The following is a 24,066-nucleotide window of genomic DNA, read 5'->3' on the forward strand; positions in this document are numbered from 1 at the left end:
CATAAGTCTAGATTTCTGTTGTGCACCACAGAGCTTCATGAAAACATCTTTTTGAAATAGTTCCAGGCAAGAGTGTGTGCGCGCGCATGCGTGTGTGTGAATCTATGTGCAGAATATCAAGTAAAGGCACGTTAAGTAGAAGTAGAATTATGTCTTTCTTAAAATCCAGCACTTTTCCTGGATGACCACTCATGTATTAGGCCACCAGGTCTCCTGAGCAGTTTGTCAGTGAAATCTGCTCCAGGGGGCTCTAGCCCAGGGATCCAATGGGGAGATAAGACTCCAAGAAGGACGGAACACTGAGGGGCAGGAGCTGGGCCTGGGGGCAGCCCCAGACAGGGCCTGTGCCAAAGCAGGAAGATCCCAGTAGGTTCTGCCCAGACAGCAGTGTGGCTGTTAACAAGTGAGCGATGCCTTCTGTCTTAGAGGTTAATTCAAGCAGCATTAATGGAAAAAGGCCTGGTTGGGCGGGAAGGCTGCTAGAATGGTCTGAAACAGATGAGTTTCTGGGGTTGACGTGAAAGGCATCAGGGACAAGGGTGTGTGGGGTGATCTGAAGGGCCTGTGGATGAATTCAGGGACAGATGTTCTCAGTCCTCAGGCAGTAGAGGAGAAACACCCACACCTTGAAGTTTCCACATTCCTGTCCCGTTTAGGTGACAAAAATGAAGGGATGCCCAGTTTCTACATTAAAATTTATTTCATGCCGGAAAAGAAGGACAGACTAAAAATAAGCCTACTAAAGAGGCCAGAAGACTAGCGCGTTACCTGGGACCCAGACCCACTCCCAGAAGGCGGCTGCAGCTGCTCACCCCAGTGGACAGATGTTGATCCTGCCCTTCACATGGATCCCAACTTGGGGTTCTAGGCAGTCTGATTCAAGAGATTCGCCATCAGGAGAAAGCTTCTGACATTGAGAGCTTCAGCAGCGTGAAGAGTTAAACAGCAACGTCAGCCCAGGCAGCGCCATTAATCTGTGGCGAGTGGCCCTGAGTGCACGGGGTTACAACCCGGGAAGACACTCCAGGGGCAGCCTCAGGTTGCGTGTCCTGGTTCAGCCACAATTTGTAAACGTGCCCGAGCTCTTCTTCAAGCAGAAGTCTTCATCAGAAATGGGCGGTGACTCCCAAGTAACCTCTGGTGTGAGAGGCGTTCCTCACAGTCTGTCCCAGCCATCAAACTGGAACACAAAGAGGACGTCGGTTACTGAAAACACTGGGCACGTGCGAGGGCCTGGAATCAAAGTTCCGTGAAACGGAAGCTTTTCTGTCTGCAAATGCTATGCAGCCAAGTTAAGATGATGCCAAGCAGGGCTGGGCAAAACTGGGCGGCTAGTAGGGCTTTGCTTAAGTAACCAGTACAGACATACTGAGGCGCACGTGCTCAAGAACATTCACTATTTGGAAGAGATCCACCTTTCACTTCCATTCACCCCTTAGTGTTTACTCTTGGGCAGCAACTCTTTTAAAATAAACCCCTAAAATCATAACAGTACACAAATTTCTCTGGAACTAGAAAATGGCTCAGGTCAAATCCTTTAGGACTAATTCCAAAAGCCCATAGCGACTACTTGACTTGTGACTATATGAAAGGAGGAAGTCAGTCCCTAGGTAAGGAAAGGCTCCTGTGTAAGCTGCCAAGTGGATATGACCAAGGCCTCTACTCCCCTGTGAGTGAGGCATCTGCTACTGTTCCTCTGGAGACAAAGTGAAAGCGTCGTGTTAGCTGGACTTTACTAGGTGATACAGCAGTGTGACAGACACGATGGTCTTTATTTCCTCCAATGAACTGAGAAGTGACACCACCCTTTAGCTAATCCTTAAGAGCCAGACTCTGGATTGAGGGGCAATGATGTCTAACTCCATGAAAACATATACTGCAAGTTCTCATAGCCTTAGAAAGCCTCATATGCTCACTTTAGTCCAAACTGGTAAGAAAATAGCCTATTATAGCCAGAGGCTGGGGGCTTTTGCCAGTGGAGATGAAAGGGCCGACCCGTGGCGCTGAAGCCCTGAGGCAGGGCACAGCCAAAGGCAGGGAGGTTTCCCGAGACGAAGCCGTGAGCGCTCCGGTGAGGTCCACCTGGGGCAGTGCTACACCCGGCTGTAATCGTGAACAATCCTCTTGAGAGACGGGCTGCACCGTGTAATGCTGCCCCTGTAGAAAATAACCCCTCACGTGAAGGCTATGCATGCCAACTGATTCTCATGGGAAACTTCACTTGTAGGAGGTTTGATATCTAGAGCAATGAAGGCTCTGGCTTACTACCGCCAGTAGATAAGTCAATGGCTCTCACACTGTCCTAAAAGCATCATCCCATACTGGTTCAGAGAACTTGAGAACCACATCTTAGCCTGAAGCTGTGTGGTGCTCCTTCAGCTTAGGGTACAAAGAGCTGAAGTGTGATGATTGTAGAACGACAGCCCCGTGGGCCTGGACCCTCATCGGCCCTCAGAGCAGGCACGAGGTGGCAGTTTCTGCATGTCTAAATGGCGGGAATAAGAATCAGAGCACCCCAGTAATAAGCACACAGACGGCCCGGAGGTGCCTGGTGTGGAGTTAACAGCAACATTACCTGTTACTGCGACAGTGTTAGCCAAACAGGGCTCTGCTCGAGGTCAACCAGACCCCGGAGCAGAAGAGACCCCTCCTGTGACCGTGCAGCAGGCCATACCTTTCCAGTTTCCCTCTGGATGAGGTCCTGGATGTCGTCTGTCCAGCCGAGAAGCTCCACCAGCCTTTTCACACCATGGACCACATCCCCCAGCTGGGCCACGTCCCTGCCCCGAGGATTCCTAGCCAAGGACCCCACCAAGTCCCGGTTGATGAGCAGTCGGGGCACCGAGCTCCGCACAGCATCGGACAAGCTGGCAAAAGGTTCCACCTGAAAAATTGCCCAAACATGAGGAGCGGGTGCCCACTTTCCCAGGCCCTCAGGACCTTTGTGCCACAGTCCCTGAGGCCCTGGAGGTACTGCCTGACCAAGGTGAGACCGTGGATACGGAGAAAACCCGGCACCGCTTCACTTCTGCGCTAGCGCTCCTGCTGCTTGGTCTCAGCATCCTTGCGTCTCCCCCTCCCCGGAGCCTGCCTCTCATCCACGCCCCTTGCTCTCCTGGCTCCTGCAGTCTCCCTGCTGAAGTTCACCCACACCATCTCACCTGCCCTCCCCGTCCACGCAGTGTCTTCTCCCGGCTCACCAGGGACATGACAGCCCATCTATCTGTTCCTGCTCCCTGAGGGCAAGTGCCCGACCCTCAGAGGGACCGCCACTGAGGGGCTCCCGAGGCACCCGCTACAACAGGGCCTGGCAAACTCAGGGAAAACACACACAGCTCTGGGTCTCTAGCTGGTTGGAGGCCTGGGCACAGGTCTTTCTGGCCCCTCTGCCCCCGTAGTGCCTGAATCCAGTCAGGCACAGTGCCTTCAGGGTCTCATCACAGCCTTTAGAAGTTTCCTGAACGTCCAGTCCAGATGCATCTCCCAAGCACCTCAAACGCATGTGCAGAACTGAATTCAGCAACCCCAATCCAGACTCCTCAGCAAAGGCCCTGACCTCCCACAGGAGAGACAGACACCTCCCTCTTAAAGTCCTCGAGACGCCAGGCTCGAAGTCCAGCCCTCCTCCCCCTGCCATCTCGCACAGTCCCCAAGTGTGACTATGCTCAGCCTCCTGGACATGTGCTCAATTCATCCTGTTCCCAGATCTCTCTGATCTCAAGGATGACCAGATACACCCCTGGTTTCACTGCTTCTACAGAAAATCGGTCTCTGTGATAGATGTGACCTTGGAAGCCTGCTCCTGCCTGACATCTTTGCCCTCACGCGTCGTGCCCACCCACACTCTGGACACCTTCCTTCCCCCCGTCCTCCCACGCAGACTGCTGCTCTCTCGGCCTGGAACACCACTGCTTCCTCACATGATGAATCCACTCATATTCCAAAGGTAGGGCCCCAGAGTGTCCCACCAGCCCTCACTTCCTCTGCCTTGTCTCGCTAGCCTCCTCCCCACACATCTGTGCACCATTAGGCCTGCTGACAAACCTCCAGGGAGGTCCCAAGGATGAGCAGCAGGTCTGCCATGGGGAAGTCAGCCAGATGCAGCAGGAACCTAGCAGGCAGCGGCTCCCCGAAGAACACGATGTCAGGCTTCGTGACGCCAGAGCAGACGGGGCAGCGGGGGACCCTGTCCGCCATCACGTCGGCCTGGTGACACGGAGAGAGTGGGCCAAGGGAGCCACACGGCACACTTGAAAAGGGAAAACCAACTTCTCACTGAGGACGCGTCAGACAGTCCCCACAGCGAGACGGTAGCACAGTGAGGCCCTGTGTATGGAGAACCCGGCTTCAGCAGCTATTAACACTGCCAGCTTTATCTCATACAGCCCCCAGAGTCTGGGGAGATGGCAGTAAGTTTTTTGTTTTGAGGTCGCAGTATTTGAAAGCAGATCTTGGATACTACGTGACATCTGACACACTGAACACTATGCTCTGCACTCTGCAGGAGCGCTTGTCAGAGACACTCAGCTGGTGAGAAAACCCAGCCGACCCTCAAACAACGCAGGGGCCAGGGCAACAACCCTTTGCACAACTGAAATCTGCACAAAATGTAGGTTAAGCCCTCTGTACACATGGTTCCTCCATATCTGTGGTTCTGTATCGTGATTCAATCAGCTGTGGATCATATAGTCCCAGAGTTCACAGTTATTTTCTTAAAAATCCACGTATGAGTGGACCCACACAGTTCAAACCCATGTTCAAAGTCAACTGTACTACTTAGATAGTCCTCAGCAGCACTCTGTAGGTATCTGGCTTACAACAGGTGTTAGTCAGTGAAAACGACTGTATAAATTTGTCCCTGATTTCAGCTGAAGCGATCCTGACGTGACCTTAGCCCTGAAGACATTCAGGTCAGCTTGAACTCACTGGCTGGAGTCACGACTCTCAACACCATCCACAGACCTCCTACTTGCAGGCCACGGTGGAGCAGTGTGAGTCGTCATATCCTGCTACACTTGTTCATGCTTGGGCTAGACATCAGAAGAGGAAACTAAGGGAAAAGACACTTGCCTTATAAGGTAAACCTTTACTGCTAATGCAAATTTGTTTTTGCAGGCTGAACCCAGTAAGGAGCAGCAGAAACAACAGACAAAAGAAACAGACTGTTCAAAGACTTTAGATATTAGCAGATCCACATAAAAACTGTATTATGCTTAAATTTTTTAAAGGACAGGTTTGAAATACTTGTTGGAGATAAAAAGCTATACAAAGTATTGCAGTGGATTTGGAAAGGAACCAGATAGGACTTGAAGTAATAAAATGTACAGTACTGAAAATTAAAGCTCAGTGGAGGGGCTTTATCCTCTATGGAAGAACAGTGTATCAATCAACTGGAAAGTAGATCAGGAGGAAGACTCAGAATGCAGCACCCAGGGGAACAAGACAGGATGCAGAAAAGAGTGGCCAAGGCTTCTGGGCAGAGCGTGAGCCCATCTCAGAGGTTTTAACCCAGGGTCTAAAGAGGGAAGACAAGGTCCACATGCGTGGGGCAGCCACTGTCCAGAGGAATTACCATGACTGAGGGCTTGGGTTTTTTTAAGCAAAAATGAAGAAGATATCAAACTACAGATTCAGAAAGCTCTACAGAAGCCCAGAGGGTCACAAAGAGTCAGACACAACTGAGGGCCGAACAACAACATGGAGACAAAGTGAAGCGCGAAACCCCCCAGACAGGAGCTCTCAGATAGTCAGAGAAGAGCGAAAGTGCTTCCCAAGTTTATACAGAAAGCAGGAGACTCAGACTAGCCAATACAATATGGAAAAAGATGATCACGGAAAGGAAAACATGGTAAATCAGACTTCATTAAAATGAAAAACTTCTCCTCTGTGAAAGACAACGTCAAGAGGATGAGAGAAGTCACAGACTAGGAGAGAATACTTGCAGAAGACAAATCTGATAATGCAAAGAATTCTTAAAGCTCAGCAATAAGAAAATAGGCAACTCAATTTAAAAATGGGCCCAAGACCTCACCAAAAAAGATACAGATGGCAAATGAGTATAAGAAACAACTTCCACATTATATGTCACTGCTGCTATTGCTGCTGCTAAGTCACTCAGTCATGTCCGACTCTGCGACCCCATACGACTCTGCGACCCCATAGACGGCAGCCCACCAGGCTCCCCCGTCCCTGGGATTCTCCAGGCAAGAACACTGGAGTGGGTGCCATTTCCATCTCCAATGCATGAAAGTGAAGTCGCTCAGTCATGTCCAACTCTCAGCGACCCCATGGAACGCAGCCTACCAGGCTCCTCCATCCATGGGATTTTCCAGGCAAGAGTACTGGAGTGGGGTGCCATTGCCTTCTCTGTTATGTGTCACTAGGAAACTGCAAATTAAAACAATGAGATACCACTATCCACCTACAAGAACGGCCAAAATCAACACCAAGTGTTGTTGATGCAGAGCAACAGGAACTCACATTCACTGTGGCTAGAAATGCAAAATGGGGCGGCCACTTTGGAAGACACAGACTAAACACAGTCTTAGCACAGGGTCAGCAGTCACAGTGCCTGGTATTTACCCAAAAAGCTGAAAACACATCCACAGAAAACCTGCATGTGGATGTTTGTAACAACTTTACTCATAATTACCAAACCTGGAATTAACCAAGGTGTCCTTTAGTAGGCCAATGGATAAACAAACTGTGTTACATCCAGACAATGGAATATTCAGTTCAGTTCAGTCGCTCAGTCGTGTCCGACTCTGTGACCCCATGAATCACAGCACGCCAGGCCTCCCTGTCCATCACCAACTCCCGGAGTCCATCCCCAACCCATGTCCATCAAGTCAGTGATGCCCATCCAGCCATCTCATCCTCTGTCATCCCCTTCTCCTTCTGCCTCCAATCCTTCCCAGCATTAGGGTCTTTTCCAATGAGTCAACTCTTTGCATGAGGTGGTCAAAGTATTGGAGTTTCAGCTTCGGCATCAGTCCTTCCAATGAACACCCAGGACTGATCTCCTTTAGGATGGACTGGTTGGATCTCCTCGCAGTCCAAGGGACTCTCAAGAGTCTTCTCCAACACCACAGTTCAAAAGCATCAATTCTTGGGCACTCAGCTTCCTTCACCGTCCAACTCTTACATCCATACGTGACTACTGGAAAAACTATAGCCTTGACTAGACGGACCTCTGTTGGCAAAGTAATGTCTCTGCTTTTAAATATGCTATCTAGGTTGGTCATAACTTTCCTTCCAAAGACTAAGCATCTTTTAATTTCATGGCTGCAATCACCATCTGCAGTGATTTTGGAGCCTCCCCAAAATAAAGTCTGATACTGTTTCCACTGTTTCCCCATCTATTTGCCATGAAGTGATGGGACCAGATGCCATGATCTTAGTTTTCTGAATGTTGAGCTTTAAGCCAACTTTTTCAACTCAGTCTCAAAAAAAAAAAACAGCGATCAGGCCATGAAAAGACATGGCGGAACCTTAAATACATAACGCTAAGTGAAAGAAGTCAACGAGAAGGCCGCACACTGTGTTATTCCAACTCGACGACGTTCTGGAAAAGGCAAAATTATGATCGCCAACCTAAATGAAACACTGACACAATGACAGAGGAATGGATAAAGAAGATGTGGCACACACACACAAACGGAATATAACTCAACCATTAAAAAAGAATAATAATGATATCTGCAGCACCATAGATGAACCTAGAGATTATCATACTGAGTCAGACGCAGACACGTATCAGGTAGTGTCCCTCGTATATGGAATCCAATTTTTTATATGATACAAATGAACTTATTTACAAAACAAAAAAAGACACAGATTTCAAAAACAAATTTATGGTTACCAATGAGGAACTGTGGTAGGGAGAATTAATCAGGAGTTTAAAATATACACACTACTAAATGTAAAACATAAAACAGATAACCAACAAGGACCTACTATATAGCACAGGGAACTCATAATCTGTGATAACCTACATGGGAAAAGAGTCTGAAAGGGATCCACACGTATAAACTGAATCCCTGTGCTGTACACTTGAAACTAACAACACTGCCAACCAGCTACTGCTATTTGTCGTTCAGTCACTCAGTCGTGGCCACTCTCTGCAACCCCATGGACTGCAGCACGCCAGGCTTCCCTGACCCTCACCATCTCCTGGAGTTTGCACAAACTCCTGTTCATTGAGTCTATGATGCCATCCAACCATCTCAGCCCGTTGCCCCCTTCTCCTCCTGCCCCCAGTCTTTGCCAGCATCAGGGTCTTTTCCAATGAGTTGGCTCTTCATGTATCAGATGGCCAAAATATTGGAGTTGCAGCATCAGCATCCGTCCTTCCAATGAATATTTAGGGTTGATTTCCTTTAGGATTGACTGGTTTGACTATACTTCAATAAAATAATAAGAATAATCATAAAGATCTGTGGTTGCTAAGGGCTTGGGTTCAGGGAGGGAATTAAGGTTGACTGATTACTGGATACAGGGTTTTCCTGGGGGGTGATGAAAATACTCCAGAAGTAGACAGAGGTGGTGTTTGCACAATACAGTGAAAATACTAAATACCAATAAAGTGTAGACTTTAAAATGGTTAATTTTATGTTATGTGAATTCATCTCAATTAAAAAAAGACAGGATTCTGTGCCATGTCATTATTTCAGTTTCACCTTTATTTAAGATTGTCCACTCTACCTTACTCTACTTAAAAAAAAAAAAGCCATTCTAAGATTAAAAAGATATGGTATATATATACACGATGGTATATTACTCAGCCATTAAAAAGAATTAAATAATGCCATTTGCAGCAACATGGATGGAGCTAGAGATCATAATACTAAGCGAAGTCAGACAGAGAAAACTGAATACCATATGATATCACTTGTATGTGGAATCTAAAGTACAGCACAGGGACACCAACACGTGCTCACAGGAGCCCAAGGCTGCAGGTCTGGCGATCACACTTGGATGAACCACTGTCTAGAGGACAGGAGACACGGTGCTTGCCTGCCTTTAGCCCAGGCCGCTGTGTGAGGTCCTCCAGCATCCACGTGGGAACTCTCCCAGACTGTGTGTTACAGGCCCCCGGCTTTGGCCTGCCGGTCCTCCTCCATCCAGGCCCTCTCTGAGACGGCACTGAAGATCAAGCCCTGAGCCTTTGGTGTGGAACACTGACTCCAAGACGCTAGACTAACAGAGAACTAACCCTAGGGCGTTTCAAATAGCGAGAACTCACACAAAGGAAACCACCTGAACATAAGACCCGGCATCACCCAACCACCAGGAGCGCCCTGTGCGGGGCGCCGCATCTAAGCAACAAACAAAGCAAAAGTACAAACCCAGCCGTCAGCAGACAGGACTCCACCTCACTCAGCCTTGCCCAGCAGAGGAAAAACAAACCGACAACAAAAAGAAAAGACTCAGCGCATATCTCACCCTATGGGAAGCTTACACAAACCCCTGGACCAACCTTAGGAGGGCAGAAACCAAAAGGAAGAAAGAATTCAACACTGAAGCCTGGGAAAAAGAGACTTTAAACACAATAAGTTAAAAGAAAATAATGAAAAGTCAGAGAAATACTACACAGATGAAGGAACAAATTAGAAACACAGAAGTCCAAATAAATGAAGAGGGAATAGGCAAACTACCTGAAAAAGAATTCAGAATAATTATAGCAAAGATGATCAAAAACCTTGAAAACAAAATGGAGAAAATGCAAGAGTCAATTAACAAAGACCTAGAAGAATTAAAGAATAAACATACAGGAACAAACAACGCAATTACTGAAATTAAACATACCCTGGAAGGAACCAATAGCAGAATATCTGAAGCAGAAGAATGAATCAGTGAGCCGGAAGATAAAATGGTGGAAATAACTTCTGAAGAGCAGAATAAAGTAAAAAGAATGAAAAGAACTGAGGATAGTCTTAGAGACCTCTGGGACGATCTCAAATGCACCAACATTCAAATTATAGGGGTCCCAGAAGAAGAAGAGAAAAAGAAAGGATATGAGAAAATTGTCAATCAAGTCCAAGAGGCACAAAGAGTCCCATACAGGATAAACAAAAGGAGAAACACACCAAGACACATACTAATCAAACTAACAAAGACTAAACTCAAAGAAAGAACATTAAAAGCAACAAGTAACATACAAGGGAAATCCCATATGTTTAATAGCTGATCTTTCAGCAGAAACTCTGCAGGCCAGAAGGGATGGCAGGATATGTTTAAAGTACCGAAAGGGAAACATCAACAACCAAGACCACTGTGCCCAGCGAGGATCTCATTCAAAATTGATGGAGAAATAAAAGGCTTTTCACACAAGCAAAAGGTAGGTGAATTCAGTACCACCAAACCAGCTTTACAACAAATGTTAAAAGGATTTATATAGTCAAGAAATAGAAGAAAAAAGATAAAAATCAACCCCAAACAATTAAGAAAATGGCAATAGGAACATACGTATCAATAATTACTTTAAAGGAAAATGGATTAAATGCTCCAACCAAAAGACACAGACTGGCTGAATGGGTACAAAAACAAGACCCATACATATGCTGTCTCCAAGAAACCCACTTCAGACCTGAAGACACACAGAGACTGAAAGGGAGAGGATGGAAAAATATATTCCACACAAATGGGAAGCAAAAGAAAGCTGGAGGAGCAATCCTCATATTAGATAAAACAGACCTTAAAATAAAGTGTATTACAAGAGATAAGGAAGGACACTGCATAATGATCAAGGGATCGACCCAAGAGGAAGACATAACAACTGTAAATACCTCTGCACCCAACACAGGAGCACCGCAGTACGTAAGACAAACACCAACAGACGTAAAGGCAGAAACCGAAAGCAGGAGACTTTACCACCCCGCTCACACCAGTGGACACATCATCAAAACAGAAAACTAATAAGGAACCATGAGTCTTAAAGGATACATTAGATGAGATGGATCTCATTGATCTCCTCAAGACACTCCATCCAAATGCAGAAGAATACACCTTCTTCTCATGTGGACATGGAACATTCTCCAGGACAGACCATATCTTGGGTCACAAATCAAATCTCAGTAAATTTAAGAAAATTGAAATCGTATCAGGCATCTTCTCCGACCACAATGCCATGAGACTAGATATCAATTACAAGAAAAAAACTGTAAGAAACACTTGGAGATTAAACAACACATCTCTAAATAAGCAACAGGTTACTGAAGAAATCAAAAGGGAAATCAAAAAATTTCTGAAAACAAATGACAATGAAAACACAACAACTCAAAGCCTACGGGATGCAGCAAAAGCAGTTCTAAGAGAGAAGTCTGTAGCAATACAATCCTACCTCTAAAAAACAAGAAAAACATCGAATAGATAGCCTAACATTACACCTAAAACAACTCAAAAAAGAAGAACAAAAAAAAATTAGTATGGAAATAAATCATATAAATGAAAAAAAATGAAAGAAAAAATAGTAAAGATTAATAAAACTAAAAGCCGGTTCTTTGAGAAGATAAACAAAATTGACAAAACATTAGCCAGACTCAATATGCCAGAAGATCTAGAAAACTCAGCAGTGGCAACAGGACTGGAAAAGATTAAGTTTTGATTCCAATCCCAAAGAAATGCTTTGCCAAAGAATGCTCAAATTAACATACAATTGCGCTCATTTCACATGCCAGCAAAGTAATGCTCAAAATCCTTCAAGTTAGGCTGCAATAATACGTGAACAGAGAAATTCCAGATGTATAAGCTGGATTTAGAAAAGGCAAAGGAACCAGAGATCAAATTGCTAATATCCGTTGTATCACAGAGAAATCAAGGTAATTCCAGAAAAACATCTACTTCTGTTTAACTGACCACACTAAAGCCTTTGACTGTATGGATCACAACAAACTGTGGAAAATTCTTAAAGAGATGGGGATCCTTTGACTGTATGGATCACAACAAACTGTGGAAAATTCTTAAAGAGATGGGGATATCAGACCACCTTACTTGCCTCCTGAGAAACCTGTTTGCAGGTCAAGAAGCAACAGTTTGAACCATACATGAAACAATGGACTGGTTCAAAATTGGGAAAGGAGTACATCAAGGCTCTGTATTGTGAAAAAGCTGGCTTAAAACTCAACATTCAGAAAACTAAGATCATGGCATCTAGTCCCATCACTTCACGGCAAATAGATGGGGAAAAAAATGGAACAGTGACAGACTTTTTTTTCTTGAGCTCAAAAATCACTGTGGATGGTGACTGCAGCCGTGAAATTAAAAGACACTTGCTCCTTGGAAGAAAAGCTATGAAAAACCTAAACAGCGTATTAGAAAGCAGAGACATCACTTTGCCAACAAAAGTCCATATAGTCAAAGCTATGGTTTTTCCAGTAGTCATGTACAGATGTGAGAGTTGGACCATAAAGAAGGCTGAGCTCTGAGGAATTGATGCTTTCAAACTGTGGTGCTAGACAAGACTCTTGTGCGTCCCTTGGACAGCAAGGAGATCAAACCAGTCAATCCTAAAGGAGATCAACCCTGAATACTCATTGGAAGCTCTGATGCTAAGCTGAAGCTCTAATACTTTGGCCACCTGATGCAAAGAACTGACTCATTGGAAAAGACCCTGAGGCAAGGAAAGATTGAGGGCAGGAAGCGAAGGGGCAACAGAGGATGAGATGGTTGGATGGCATCACTGACTCAAGGGACATGAGTTTGAGCCAACTCTGGGAGATAGTGAAGGACAGGGAATCCTGGCATGCTGCAGTCCACGGTATCACAAAGAGTCAGACACGACATAGCAAATGAACAATAGCAACGCTCTATAGTTAACCAAAAACAGTAATCGGAGCTGTAGTTACTGACACAAGGTTATCTATGAAATTTTGCTCAGGGACAAAGCAATGTGAATATTAGTTATCCCATTAATGGAAAAAACTAATTGTGTGTGGGTGTAGGTACATAGAAATGTGCATGTATGTTTATACATACACACACATATCCAATGGGCTACAGGAACTGTCAGAAGGCAGATTCACTTTTCCCTACATATTTTGTATTTGCTTAATTTTTTTTTAATCTACAAATATCCTATGGCCCAATAAGTTTGTATTTATAGATACTGGGAGTTAGGACTTGCACATTAAAAAATAACTGAAGTACAGCTGATAGCAAAGTGATTCAACTATACACACATATGTGTGTATATTCTTTTTATTCTTTTCCCTTATAGGTTATCAAAGATACTGAATATAGTTCCCTGTGCTGTACAGTAAATCCTTGTTGTCTGTACTGCCTTAATTTTGACAAGTAAATATTGATTTTTTATTTTAAAATTTAAGAAAATCATTTTCATAGTATTACTGTTCTGTTGTCCTTCCAACACAATGCTTATAAAATACCACTTCTCAAGGTTACTCCCAGTGAGAAGTGCAGAGGAAAAGAAGTCTCTGTGACAACTTACCCAGAAGTCCTCCCCTGGGTAGGGTCTTCGGCAGACGGTGCAGGTGGCAGAGGCAAGGGATCCATGAGCTTCAACGAGCTTTGAGTCAGGGATGCCAGATGCTGAAATTCAAACTGAAGGTAAGTGCTGCTGCCTCTGGGGCGGGGACGCAAGCCCCTCAGTGTCACCTCTGGGCGTGGCAGGCCCCCAGGAGAAGCCTCAGCCCTCCGTGGAAGCCTTACCTCTATAGCCCACAGACAAAAGCCCGCTGATCAGAATAAGCTCCGTGACGAGGTTCTGACAAGGAGCCAAATCACAGTTAAAACAAAGTCTGTCTAACAGCACGTGGAAAAAATTATCAACATAGCTCGTAAGTGTGTGTGTGTGTGTGTGTGTGTGTGTGTGAGTTGCTCAGTTGTGTCTGGTACTTTTTGCAACCCTATGGACTATAGCCCACCAGAAGCCTCTGTCCATTGGATTTCCCAGGCAAGAATACTGGAATGGGCTGCTATTCTCTTCTCCAGGGGACTGTCCCAACTCAAGGATCAAACCCAGTCTCCTGCATGGCAGGCAGATTCTTCACCATCTGAGCCACCAGGGAAGCCCATGAAAAGATACTCAGCATCACTCATAACTAAAAAACTGCAAACCAAAACTACAATGAGATACCACCTCACACCAGTCAGAATGGCCATCATCAAAAAAATCTACAAACAATAAACGCTGGAGAGGATGTAGGGGAAAGGGAACCCTCTTACACAGTTGGTGGGAATGTACATTGATACAGCCACTATGGAAAACAATATGGAGATTCCTAAAAAACTGAATAAAACTACCGTATGACCCAACAGTCCCACTACTGGGCATAAACTCTGAGAAACTATAACTGAAAAGACACAAGTACCTCAATGTTCACTGCACCACCATCTACAAATAGCTAGGACACAGAAGCAACCCAGATGCCCATCGACAGACGAGTGGATAAAGCAGCTGTGGTACATGCAGACAGTGGAGTACTAGCTATAACAAGGGATGTGTTGGAGTCAGTGCTAACGAGGTGGATGGACCTAGAGCCTATTATACAGTGAAGTAAATCAGAAAAACAAATATCGTATATTAATGCATGTATATGGAATCCAGAACGATGGTCCTGATGAACCTATTTACAGGGCAGCAGTGGAGATGCAGACATAAAGAACAGACTTAGGGACACAGGGTGAGGAGGAGAGGATGGGACAGATGGAGAGAGCGGCATGGAAACACACACGCCACTACTGTACACTGGGCCGCCGGTGAGAACCCGCTCTCAGACGCATTCCTTCTTATAGCTCCCTGTATGACTCGGGGAGCTCAGCTGGGCGTCCGTGGCAACCTACAGGGGCAGGAGGCGGGAGGGAGGCTCAAGAGGGAGCAGACGCATATATACCTATGGCTGATTCATGTTAATGTATGGACTTTTTTTTAATTAATGAATAGCAAAAAAAAGCCTGTGAAAACGCAGTAGAAAAACATTTGACGTAAGTCTAGATCAAATTACACCCAACCAAGAAAAACATTTTCTATGCTACAGACACCAAGAGTAAGAAAATACTGCTAATATAAATACATTTCCCAAAACCTGTGGAAAAACAAACAAAAGGTGACTTATCGTGCAAGTTCTGTTACCACCATGAGCTTTGGAAGGCCACTGGTATGAAGACCTGGTTCTTGCTGCCATGTCCCCACCGTCCCCACTCTACACATGTGAAGGTCACAGCCGCACGCTCCCACTTCCCACAAGCCTGCGCTGCTGCATTTCCAGGAAAGGGATCATCCACTGCCTATGCGGTTCCAAGTTGTAGAGTCCTTCTAGCAAGTAAACATTTTTCTGGAGTTGAGACAGCTCTTTTTCAATTCACAACACATCTGTAGCCTGGCTGAGCTGCCACTGGCTTGCTGAGAGCTGCCTGTCAGCAACTGCAGAAAAGAAAAGGCCCAGCAACTGCTTCTCCAGGGCGCACGGCCAGAGGTCAGCATGACCCACGAGTCACTGCGCGTGGCCACCATCTAGGTACAGTCAAGAAATCACCACACTGAATTTGATATTAAGGAACTGTTAGTGACTTCTTTCTATGATAATGATATCACGGTTGTGTTTTAGAAGTCTTTACCTTCTAAAGATACCCATTGCTGGATTTATAGATTAAATTTATGATAAAGAGTATTTGCTTCAAAATACTCAGGGGTGAGAGAAGATGGGGGTAGGACACAGGTTAAACAGGCCTGGCCATGATGAGATAACGAGGCCATGAGCATTCATCACATACATCTCACTGTGTGCTTAAAAAATTCCATAATGAAAACTTGAAAAAAGAAAACCATCAGATCAACAAAACCAGAAGCTCCCAATGTCAACTTTAGCTCTATCCCAAACTCACGACCTAGAAAGTGGGTCCACCAATGAGGTCCTAACAGTGATACTTAAAACACAAAGAGGACATTTTTGCTGGAGATGATGGCAAAACTTCTTGGGTCAAAATCAGCCACAAGGATGGGGAATAAGAACTAGGCCTCAGCCCTACCTAGAAACAGGCACCTGAGCCTTCCCTGCGGGAGCGAAAAGGTGTGGAACAGGAGCAAGGCTCACCTCTCTCGAGCCCGTCGATGTTCTGGGTGTAGAGCCGCAGAAGCAGCCCCTTCTCGTGTAGCAATCGGAGGAAGTAGTGAGTAGCATTGGGCCTATAGTTCCCAGGGTACAGCTTCTTGGCAAAAGTGAAAAATGGCTTGGGGTCATGAAAGAAAAAGGAGAGCTCAAAAATGGCCTCAGGGTAGGGGAGCTTGTACTGCTGGAGGATGCTGTAGTAGCCAACCCCCGGAGACCTGCAGAGAGAAGCGAGAGGCTCTGAGCCATTCAAGAGACAGCAGGGAGTGGAGGGAGCTGTGGGACGAGCTCTGGGAGTGCAAGGCACCTGAAGTCTGGGATGCCGCTGGGTGTGCTGATGCCGGCCCCCACCATGACCACCACCTTCTGGCAGGCTCTGGTCTTAATCAGCTCAGCGATGTCCTGCAGGAGAAACTTCTTCTGACTGTGGTCTCCCCCTCCAGTGTCACTTGAGGCACCAGCAAAACAAGATATGGACCATCCTCCACCTGGAATACTGATAGAAAAGGAGAGCAGCCAGGTAACCGATGATAATCGAGCTGATGCCGGCAAGAATGAGCAATGTCTGCCTTCCACCAACCCCACCACTAAGAATGACTACACTTCCTTCCCACCCCACAAACGACCATCTTTCTTATCGTGGGATAAAACAGAAACTCTGACATCAAGATCTATTTGGGAGCAAAAATTTCAGGTTAATGGGAACTGTGCAATTCAGAAAAGTATCATTTCACAATTCCTGTTATCAAAAGCTAGTGAAGGCTCAAGCTAGAGCCAAGACATCTGGGGATGCTCTCTGCAGAGCCATACACCCTAACATAGAAAGGATGTGACAAATACTCAGTGACATTTAAAGCAAATTAAACATCTCAGACTTTACGCCAAATATTCAGTGCAGTCACTTAGCCACATCCGATTTTTTGTGACCCCACTGACTTCAGCACGCCAGGCTTCCCTGTCCATCACCAACTCCTGGAGCTTGCTCAAACTCATGTCCATTGAGTCGGTGATGCCACTCAACCATCTCATCCTCTGTCATCCCCTTCCCCTCCCGCCTTCAATCTTTCCCAGCATCAGGGTCTTTTCCAATGAGTCAGTTCTTCGCATCAGGTGGCCATAGTATTGGAGTTTCAGCTACAGCATCAGTCCTTCCAATGAATATTCAGGACTAATTTCCTTTAGGATTGAACTGGCTGGATCTCTTTGCAGTCCAAGGGACTCTCAAGAGTCTTCTCCAACACCACAGTTCAAAAGCATCAATTCTTTGGCACTTAGCTTTCTTTATAGTTCAACTCTCACATCCAAACATGACTACTGGAAAAACCATAGCTTTGACTGAACAGACCTTTGTCGGCAAAGTAACATCTCTGCTTTTTAATATGCTGTCTAGGTTGGTCATAGCTTTTCTTCCAAGGAAAAATGTCTTTTAATTTCATGGCTGCAGTCACAATCTGAAGTGATTTTGGAGCCCCAAAAAAGATAAAGTCTCTCACTGTTTCCATTGTTTCCCCATCTATTTGCTATGAAGTGATGGGACCAGATGCCATGATCTTCGTTTTCTGAATATTGAGCTTTAAGCCAACTTTTTCACTCTCCTCTTTCACTTTCATCAAGAGGCTGTTTATTTCTTCTTCCCTTTCTGTCATAAGGGTGGTATCATCTGCATATCTGAGGTTCTTGATATTCCTCCTGGCAATCTTGATTCCAGCTAGAGTTTCATCCAGCCTGGCATTTCACATGATGTACTCTGCACATAAGTTAAATAAGCAGGGTGACAATATACAGCCTTGTCGTACTCCTTTCCCAATTTGGAACCAGTCTGTTGTTCCATGTCCAGTTCTAACTGTTGCTTCTTGACCTGCATACAGATTTCTCAGGAGGCAGGTAAGGTGGGTCTGGTATTTCCATTTCTTTAAGAATTTTCTACAAGTTTGCTGTGATCCACACAGTCAAAGGCTTTGGCATAGTCAATAAAGTAGAAGTAAATGTTTTCCTGGAACTCTCTTGCTTTTTTGATGATGATCAAACCAGTCTGATCTCTGGTTCCTCTGCCTTCTCTAAATCCAGCTTGAACATATGGAAGTTCACATTTCATGTACTGTTGAAGCCTGGCTTGGAGAATTTTGAGCATCCCTTTGCTAGCATGTGAGATGAGTGCAATTGTGCGGTAGTTTGAACATTCTTTGGCGTTGCTTTTCTTTGGGATTGGAATGAAAACTGACCTTTTCCAGTCCTGTGGCCACTGCTGAGTTTTCCAAATTTGCTGGTATTTTGAGTGAAGCACTTTCACAGCATCATCTTTTAGGATTTGAAATAGTTTCATTGGAATTCCATCGCCTACCACTAGCTTTGTTCGTAATGATGCTTTCTAAGGCCCACTTGACTTCACCTTCCAGGATGTCTGGCTCTAGGTGAGTGATCACACCATCGTGGTTATCTGGGTCATGAAGCTCTTTTTTGTATAGTTCTTCTGTGTATTCTTGCCACCGCTTCTTAATATCTTCTGCTTCTGTTAGGTCCATACCATTTCTGTCCTTTACTGTACCCATCTTTGCCAAATATTAACAGAATGTTAATTAAGTAGGTTCAAGACACCATTCCAAAAAGAAACACTCATATCCTGACACCGAGGGATTCAAACAGCTGCAGAGCCTCCATCTTCTATGTTCGCAGCCATTCAGAAGGCTGCTCATTTTTTATAGCAGCCAAACATATGAAACAACCCAGACAAGGCAAGAGCCGACTGGAGCTGGGGGTTACCCTGCAAAACTCCAGGAGTCTCAGGTCATCTGCAGAAGCCAGGAGCTGAGACACTCACAATACTAACTGTTTGGAGTATGAGATAGTCTTCCACAAGAGAAAAAGAGCAAAACACACAATAAAGATGCCACAGGCTTCGGAGAGGCATCAGGACTAAGAGGCTCCACAACCAGGAAGCACCAGAAAGACGACAGAGACAACACAAGCTGCACAACAGGCGCAGCACCTGGACACGTCCACCTGAGGCAAGTCTGCAGCCGCAGGGCGCACAGGCAGAGCCCAGTGCGGGCCTGAAGGCGCCAGACTGCCTGATCTGCTCTCAGGGCCTCATTTGGCATCTACCTGAGCTACACAACTTCATCACCTGCTGGTAGCATGTTGGCAACCTGTCCAGAGTTCAAGACGGCCAGCCCCACTCCACAGAGCATCTGCCTCTCACCCCAAGGCTGGCAGCCACCACGCCCATCTTCCAGAAGGCCCTGATGTCCCACACCTAGGACTTCGGCCCTCAGTATAGACCCCTCCACCCTGACAGGAAGAGATTAAACAAACTGAAACGAAAACCCACCCCAAATGATTGATAAATCTGAAGTGAATACAGACACAAAAAGAGGGAAGAGAGTATTTATTTTATCATTTGTGACACAGGTAAGAAATAAGCACCCTAAAGGCGTATCTTCAGAGCCAGGCCAGGACAATCCAGAGCTTATCTTCCAGGAGTGTGGTCCTAGCTCACTTTGTTTGCCCGTTGTCTCTGGTTTTCCTTTCGCTCCTGCACAATCTGCACACTCACCTGCTCACACCCTGCTGCTGAGGTTCTCCCTGATGCCCTCGGACCCCACAGCGCCACAGCATCTTAGCACCACACACCCCACCCCAGTGACAGTTTCAGGCCCACTACTCCCTCTCATAGACCTCTCTTTTCCTGGTTTGTACTCACTCTAAACCCAGCTCCTTTACCTGAAAAGACCTTTTTACCCCTCAGCATGTCTAGAATCTCCCAGAGCCAAGGCCACTCCTTCATAAAGCCACTGCCCAACCCAGTAAGAAGTCACCTTTGCCCTCCTCTGAAGAGTGACAACTCTGGCTCCCCTTCTTCACTTTAGGGCCTGTCACCCCTGCCCTCCTGAAGTAACACTGCACAGCTGCCTCGCACAGTCCACTCTGAAGTCAATGACAGTGCAACTCAGGAGCTCACTGGCCACTCAGTCCACTTGTGATGCCTCTCCTGGCAAACCATCATCTTGGTTTTCCAAAGAACAGGCCTCAGAAAAGTATGTAATGAGAAAGAGGAACTGGCAAGGGAAGGCAGGGCTGAGGGCACCAAAAGGGGAGTCAGAGCCCTAGTCACTGTTGCCGCATTAAGTCACTCAGCACCCTGAGCCTTGGCTGCCAAAGCCAAAAGCAAGGGAGCCAGAGCTTATTCCAACAGCCTTTTGAAAAAACCCGCAGCTGTAAATGTCCCAGCAGAAAGCACAGGAGACACAGCAGAGAAACAATGCTTTCCCACTCCTCCCCATGCTCTTCCAGAGATGCCCATGGATTCTGAGGAAAGTGCTCCTCCACCCAAGTCTTCCATAAAAGCACCAGACAAGGCAGCTCTCCTGAGTGTACATCAATGAAATCTCCGAAGGGGGGTTTCCAGTGAAAACCATAGTTAGGAAGGGAAAAGATGGCTCTGGCTACAACCACAGCTATTAAATGTCCACTTCACATGGCGTCAAGAACATCTGTTCACCTAAGGTCCTCAACCAAACATTTCTGTGCTCCTTCCAAATGCAAATTATGGGGAATACAAAAGGAATCAGAGGAAAGTTGTGATACTGTGATTTAGAATTATATGTATCTATTCAGCTCAGTTCAGCCGCTCAGTTGTGTCTCTTTGCAACCCCATGGACTGCAGCACGCCAGGCTTCCCGGTCCATCACCGACTCCCAAGGCTTGCTCAAACTCATGTCCATCAAGTCAGTGACCCCATCCAACCATCTCATCCTCTGTCACCCCCTTCTACTCCTGCCTTCAATATTTCCCAGCCTCAGTCTTTTCCAGTGAGTCAGTTCTTCACATCAGGTGGCCAAAGTATTGGAGTTTCAGCTTCAGCATCAGTCCTTCCAATGAATATTCAGGACTGACTTCCTTCAGGATTGACTCTTTGGATCGCTTTGCAGTCCAAGGGATGCTCAAGAATCTTCTCCAAACAGTTCAAAAGCATCAATTCTTCGGCGCTCAGCTTTCGTTATAGTCCAACTCTCACATCCATATATGACTACTGGAAAAACCATAGCTTTGACTATATCTAACAATATATATTTTCAGTCTTAGTCCCAGAACCCTTAGAATTTCCTAAGAGCAATGGGAACACCTTTTGTTACAGTATTTGGTCTTTTGGCCTCAGGCCCTGAAATCCCTTCAGAGCTATGAAGTGAAATAAGTGTCCTGTTATTCATAACAAGCCTCTTACAACTAGGCTGAGTTTATGTTAATGAGGTGATTATTGGAAATCCCCTAAGGATGGGGTATGGTTGCCAGGGAAACCAACCACAATTAGAGAGTTGGATTCTCCATGAAAACCCAAAAACAAGAGGTTCAGAAAGCTTCCACGTGCCAGGCCCCAAACTCCACAGGGACAGAGGCTCCTGCATTTGGAACTCTCCCAAACCTCAGCCTGGGTATCTCTTTATTGGCTTGTTCATTCATACTTTTTAATACCCTTTATAATAAACTAGCAATCTACTAAGTACACCGGTTTCTTGAACTCTGTGAGCGGCTCTAGCAAATTAATCACATCAGAGGAGGGGTCACAGGAAGCTCCGACCTGTAGTCAGTGGGTCAGAAGCACAAGTGGACCTGGGTCAGTGGCTGAAGCGATGTCCGTCCTATGGGACTGAGCCCCTAACCTGCGGAACCTGGTGCTGTCTCCAGGCTGACGGAGTCAGAGTTCAGTTACATTTGACATCCGGTTGGTGTCTGTGGAAAACTCAAAAGTTGCTCGCTGGTATTGAAATAAAACCCATTGTTGAGTGCCTAGTCGAGTGCAAGGTATCACTTAGGGTACTTAATGTGTACTTCTCATTTACACAAGTAAAATGTCCGCCACTGAAAAACACATGGACTGAATTTAACCAAACGTCTAGAAAATACTGAAGGTGTATGACTTAAAGTAAATGCTCCATGGAATGAGATCTACTGAGAGTAGGGTAAGCTGAGGAGCAAGCACAGATGCTGCTTGGGAAATGGAGACAAAGGACACCTTCAAACAGGAGCCCCTAAGATACAAGCTCAAAGGGCAGAAATTTCAAATTGTAGACAGCCTGTGCAAGCAAACTGCTCTTCTCAGGTACCTTCATGCCTCCAGTTTGGGCTGCAAGTGGCGGCAAGGATTTACTGATTGATAAGGTCACTATTTAGCCATGCCCCAACCACACAACTGCCTGCAGATTCTGAAACTGAAATAAGCTCCATGGAGGCAACAATTTGACCCCTGCTCCATCACTGCACCTGGAACAGTCTGGTAGATGATAAGTTTCTTGGATGAAAGAAAGACTCCTCCTTGGTATCTCTTTATTAAAACTCTTCAGTATTTTTGGTAGTTGTGTAAGAAGGCATTAAGTGAATGTACCACTATTTACTGAAATACTTGTCCATTATTGGGCATGAAGTTAGTTTCCTAACAACTGTGATTAACAACTATGGTCTTAAGATTTTTCCACTTGTACGTCCGATTTCTAGACAAGGATTCAAAATGTGCAATTCCTGTGTATGAACCTGAGGAAGGGTATGAACATACGCTGGTGGGAGTATTAATTGCACGACGTTTATGTGGGGCAATAAAATGTAGACACAGGAGTTCCACTACTAGAGATTTATCCAAAAGGTGGAGTACGAACAAGGTTATTCAACACAGCACTATTTGTAATAACTAAAGATTAGAAACATTTTCAACACGAGACTGATTAAATTAAGTATGAAACGTCCAAAGAATGGAATTCTACAGATTAGCATAAAAGACTGAGAAAGCATTTAAGTTTAGAATGGAAGTAACCCCAAAACACGTTAAGTGGAAAAAAAAAAAAAAAAGGTACAGAACAGAATCTAACTAAAACGGGGTCCGGATGTCAAGAATGAACATTAAGTGTTGTTTACACACGTCCAAAATACCCCTGGGAAGAAACGAGAAACCGTTGCCGTCCGGGACTCCAGAACGCCCTTCAGAGCCGCCTGAGCCGTGACTCGCCATTTTCAGGTTCTCCAATCGTCCCGCTGACCACACAGGGGGGCCTGACATCCCTGCTCGCCTGAGGGGGTCGGTCTCCTCCCTGGGCCCCGCCCGGCACCGCAGCCGCCCCCGCCCGGAACGAACCGAGGCCAGCGGGTCCACGCCCGCGCACCTCGCAGGCCCCAGAACCTGAGGGCTGGAACAGCTGAACGAGGAAACAACGCCATGCTTCTCCGCAGTGCGCAATGTCAGGTGCCCAGGGGTCTCGTGCGCGCCCCGCCCCCCGCGAGCGCGCCCCGCCCCCCGCGAGCGCGCCCCGCCCCCCGCGAGCGCGCCCCGCCCCCCGCGAGCGCGCCCCCGCCCCCCGCGAGCGCGCCCCGCCCCCCGCGAGCGCGCCCCGCCCCCCGCGAGCGCGCCCCGCCCCCCGCGAGCGCGCCCCGCCCCCCGCGAGCGCGCCCTTTCCTTAGCCTCCCGCTCTTTCCCCGCCCCTGTGCGTGTTTCCTGCGCGTCCTTCCTGGCCGTCTCGCTCAGCTCGTCCCGCCCCTCCAAGCGCACCTTCGCCAGGTCTTCGCGAGCCCTTACCCTAGCCTCACGTTCTCTTTCCCCGTCCCAGCAGCCCAGGTGGAGGTGGACGTCAGGTGGGGGCGGTTTCCTATTCTATTGCGTTCCAGCCTCTGGTTCCCAAGACCAAACCTGGAACCTGCATTCTCTACCCTCGCTCTCACCTTTTTTCTGTTGAGATGGAGATGAGAACTAACACTTTGGGGAGCGCCTTTTGTGGTCAGGCATCATATTTATACTTAGTCCTCGCAAGCCACTACTAGGAAGGTGGCATTGTTAACCCCACTTGAATCAAGAACATTGGGTCACAAAGCCAGCTCGACCTAGGCGCCCGTACTCTTCAATGCCTCAGTAGCACGGCCAGCCTCGAGGGGAAATCCGTTACAAACCCTGGAGAGAACTGGCTCCAAAGCCAAGAGGCTCGGTTACTATGACAACCAGCCGGCGCCTAAAGCTGAGCAT

The 24,066-nt window shown here is 46.5% G+C and overlaps 2 protein-coding genes across 8 annotated transcripts in view; one reads left to right on the top strand and one right to left on the bottom strand.

The window, feature by feature from the left end:
* The window catches only part of NBAS (NBAS subunit of NRZ tethering complex), a gene marked incomplete in the record, with an annotated part of 468,052 nt that overhangs the window by 139,519 nt on the left and 304,467 nt on the right, over positions 1 to 24,066 (top strand).
* On the bottom strand, positions 682 to 24,012 carry SIRT3 (sirtuin 3). Of its 7 annotated transcripts, none has more exons than XM_024999123.2 (7): positions 23,769 to 24,012; positions 16,375 to 16,563; positions 16,053 to 16,285; positions 13,448 to 13,548; positions 4,045 to 4,206; positions 2,675 to 2,884; positions 682 to 1,180 (listed from the first exon to the last, which is right to left on the bottom strand). In XM_024999123.2, the coding sequence occupies exons 2-7, from the start codon at positions 16,419 to 16,421 to the stop codon at positions 1,157 to 1,159; spliced, it is 777 nt and encodes a 258-aa protein (XP_024854891.1). In that variant the 5' UTR covers positions 16,422 to 16,563; positions 23,769 to 24,012; the 3' UTR covers positions 682 to 1,156. The 7 variants fall into 7 exon arrangements, with proteins under 7 accessions (XP_024854891.1, NP_001193598.1, XP_010799033.1 ...); NM_001206669.1 differs by lacking the exon at positions 23,769 to 24,012 and adding an exon at positions 23,188 to 23,319; XM_010800731.4 differs by lacking the exon at positions 23,769 to 24,012 and adding an exon at positions 23,216 to 23,297.

This window comes from Bos taurus, chromosome 11 (assembly GCF_002263795.3).
Source record: "Bos taurus isolate L1 Dominette 01449 registration number 42190680 breed Hereford chromosome 11, ARS-UCD2.0, whole genome shotgun sequence".
Lineage (NCBI taxonomy): Eukaryota > Metazoa > Chordata > Mammalia > Artiodactyla > Bovidae > Bos > Bos taurus.

Excerpts from the sequence above, each read along its gene's own strand:
- SIRT3 (NM_001206669.1), bottom strand. The coding sequence starts at position 23,270 with ATGGCGTTGTTTCCTCGTTCAGCTGTTCCAGCCCTCAGGTTCTGGGGC. Across the intron at positions 4,207-13,447 it reads ACCCAGGGGAGGACTTCTGG|GCCGACGTGATGGCGGACAG; the intron begins GTAAGTTGTCAC and ends CCGTGTCACCAG. Across the intron at positions 2,885-4,044 it reads TCCTTGGGACCTCCCTGGAG|GTGGAACCTTTTGCCAGCTT; the intron begins GTTTGTCAGCAG and ends GCAATTTTTCAG.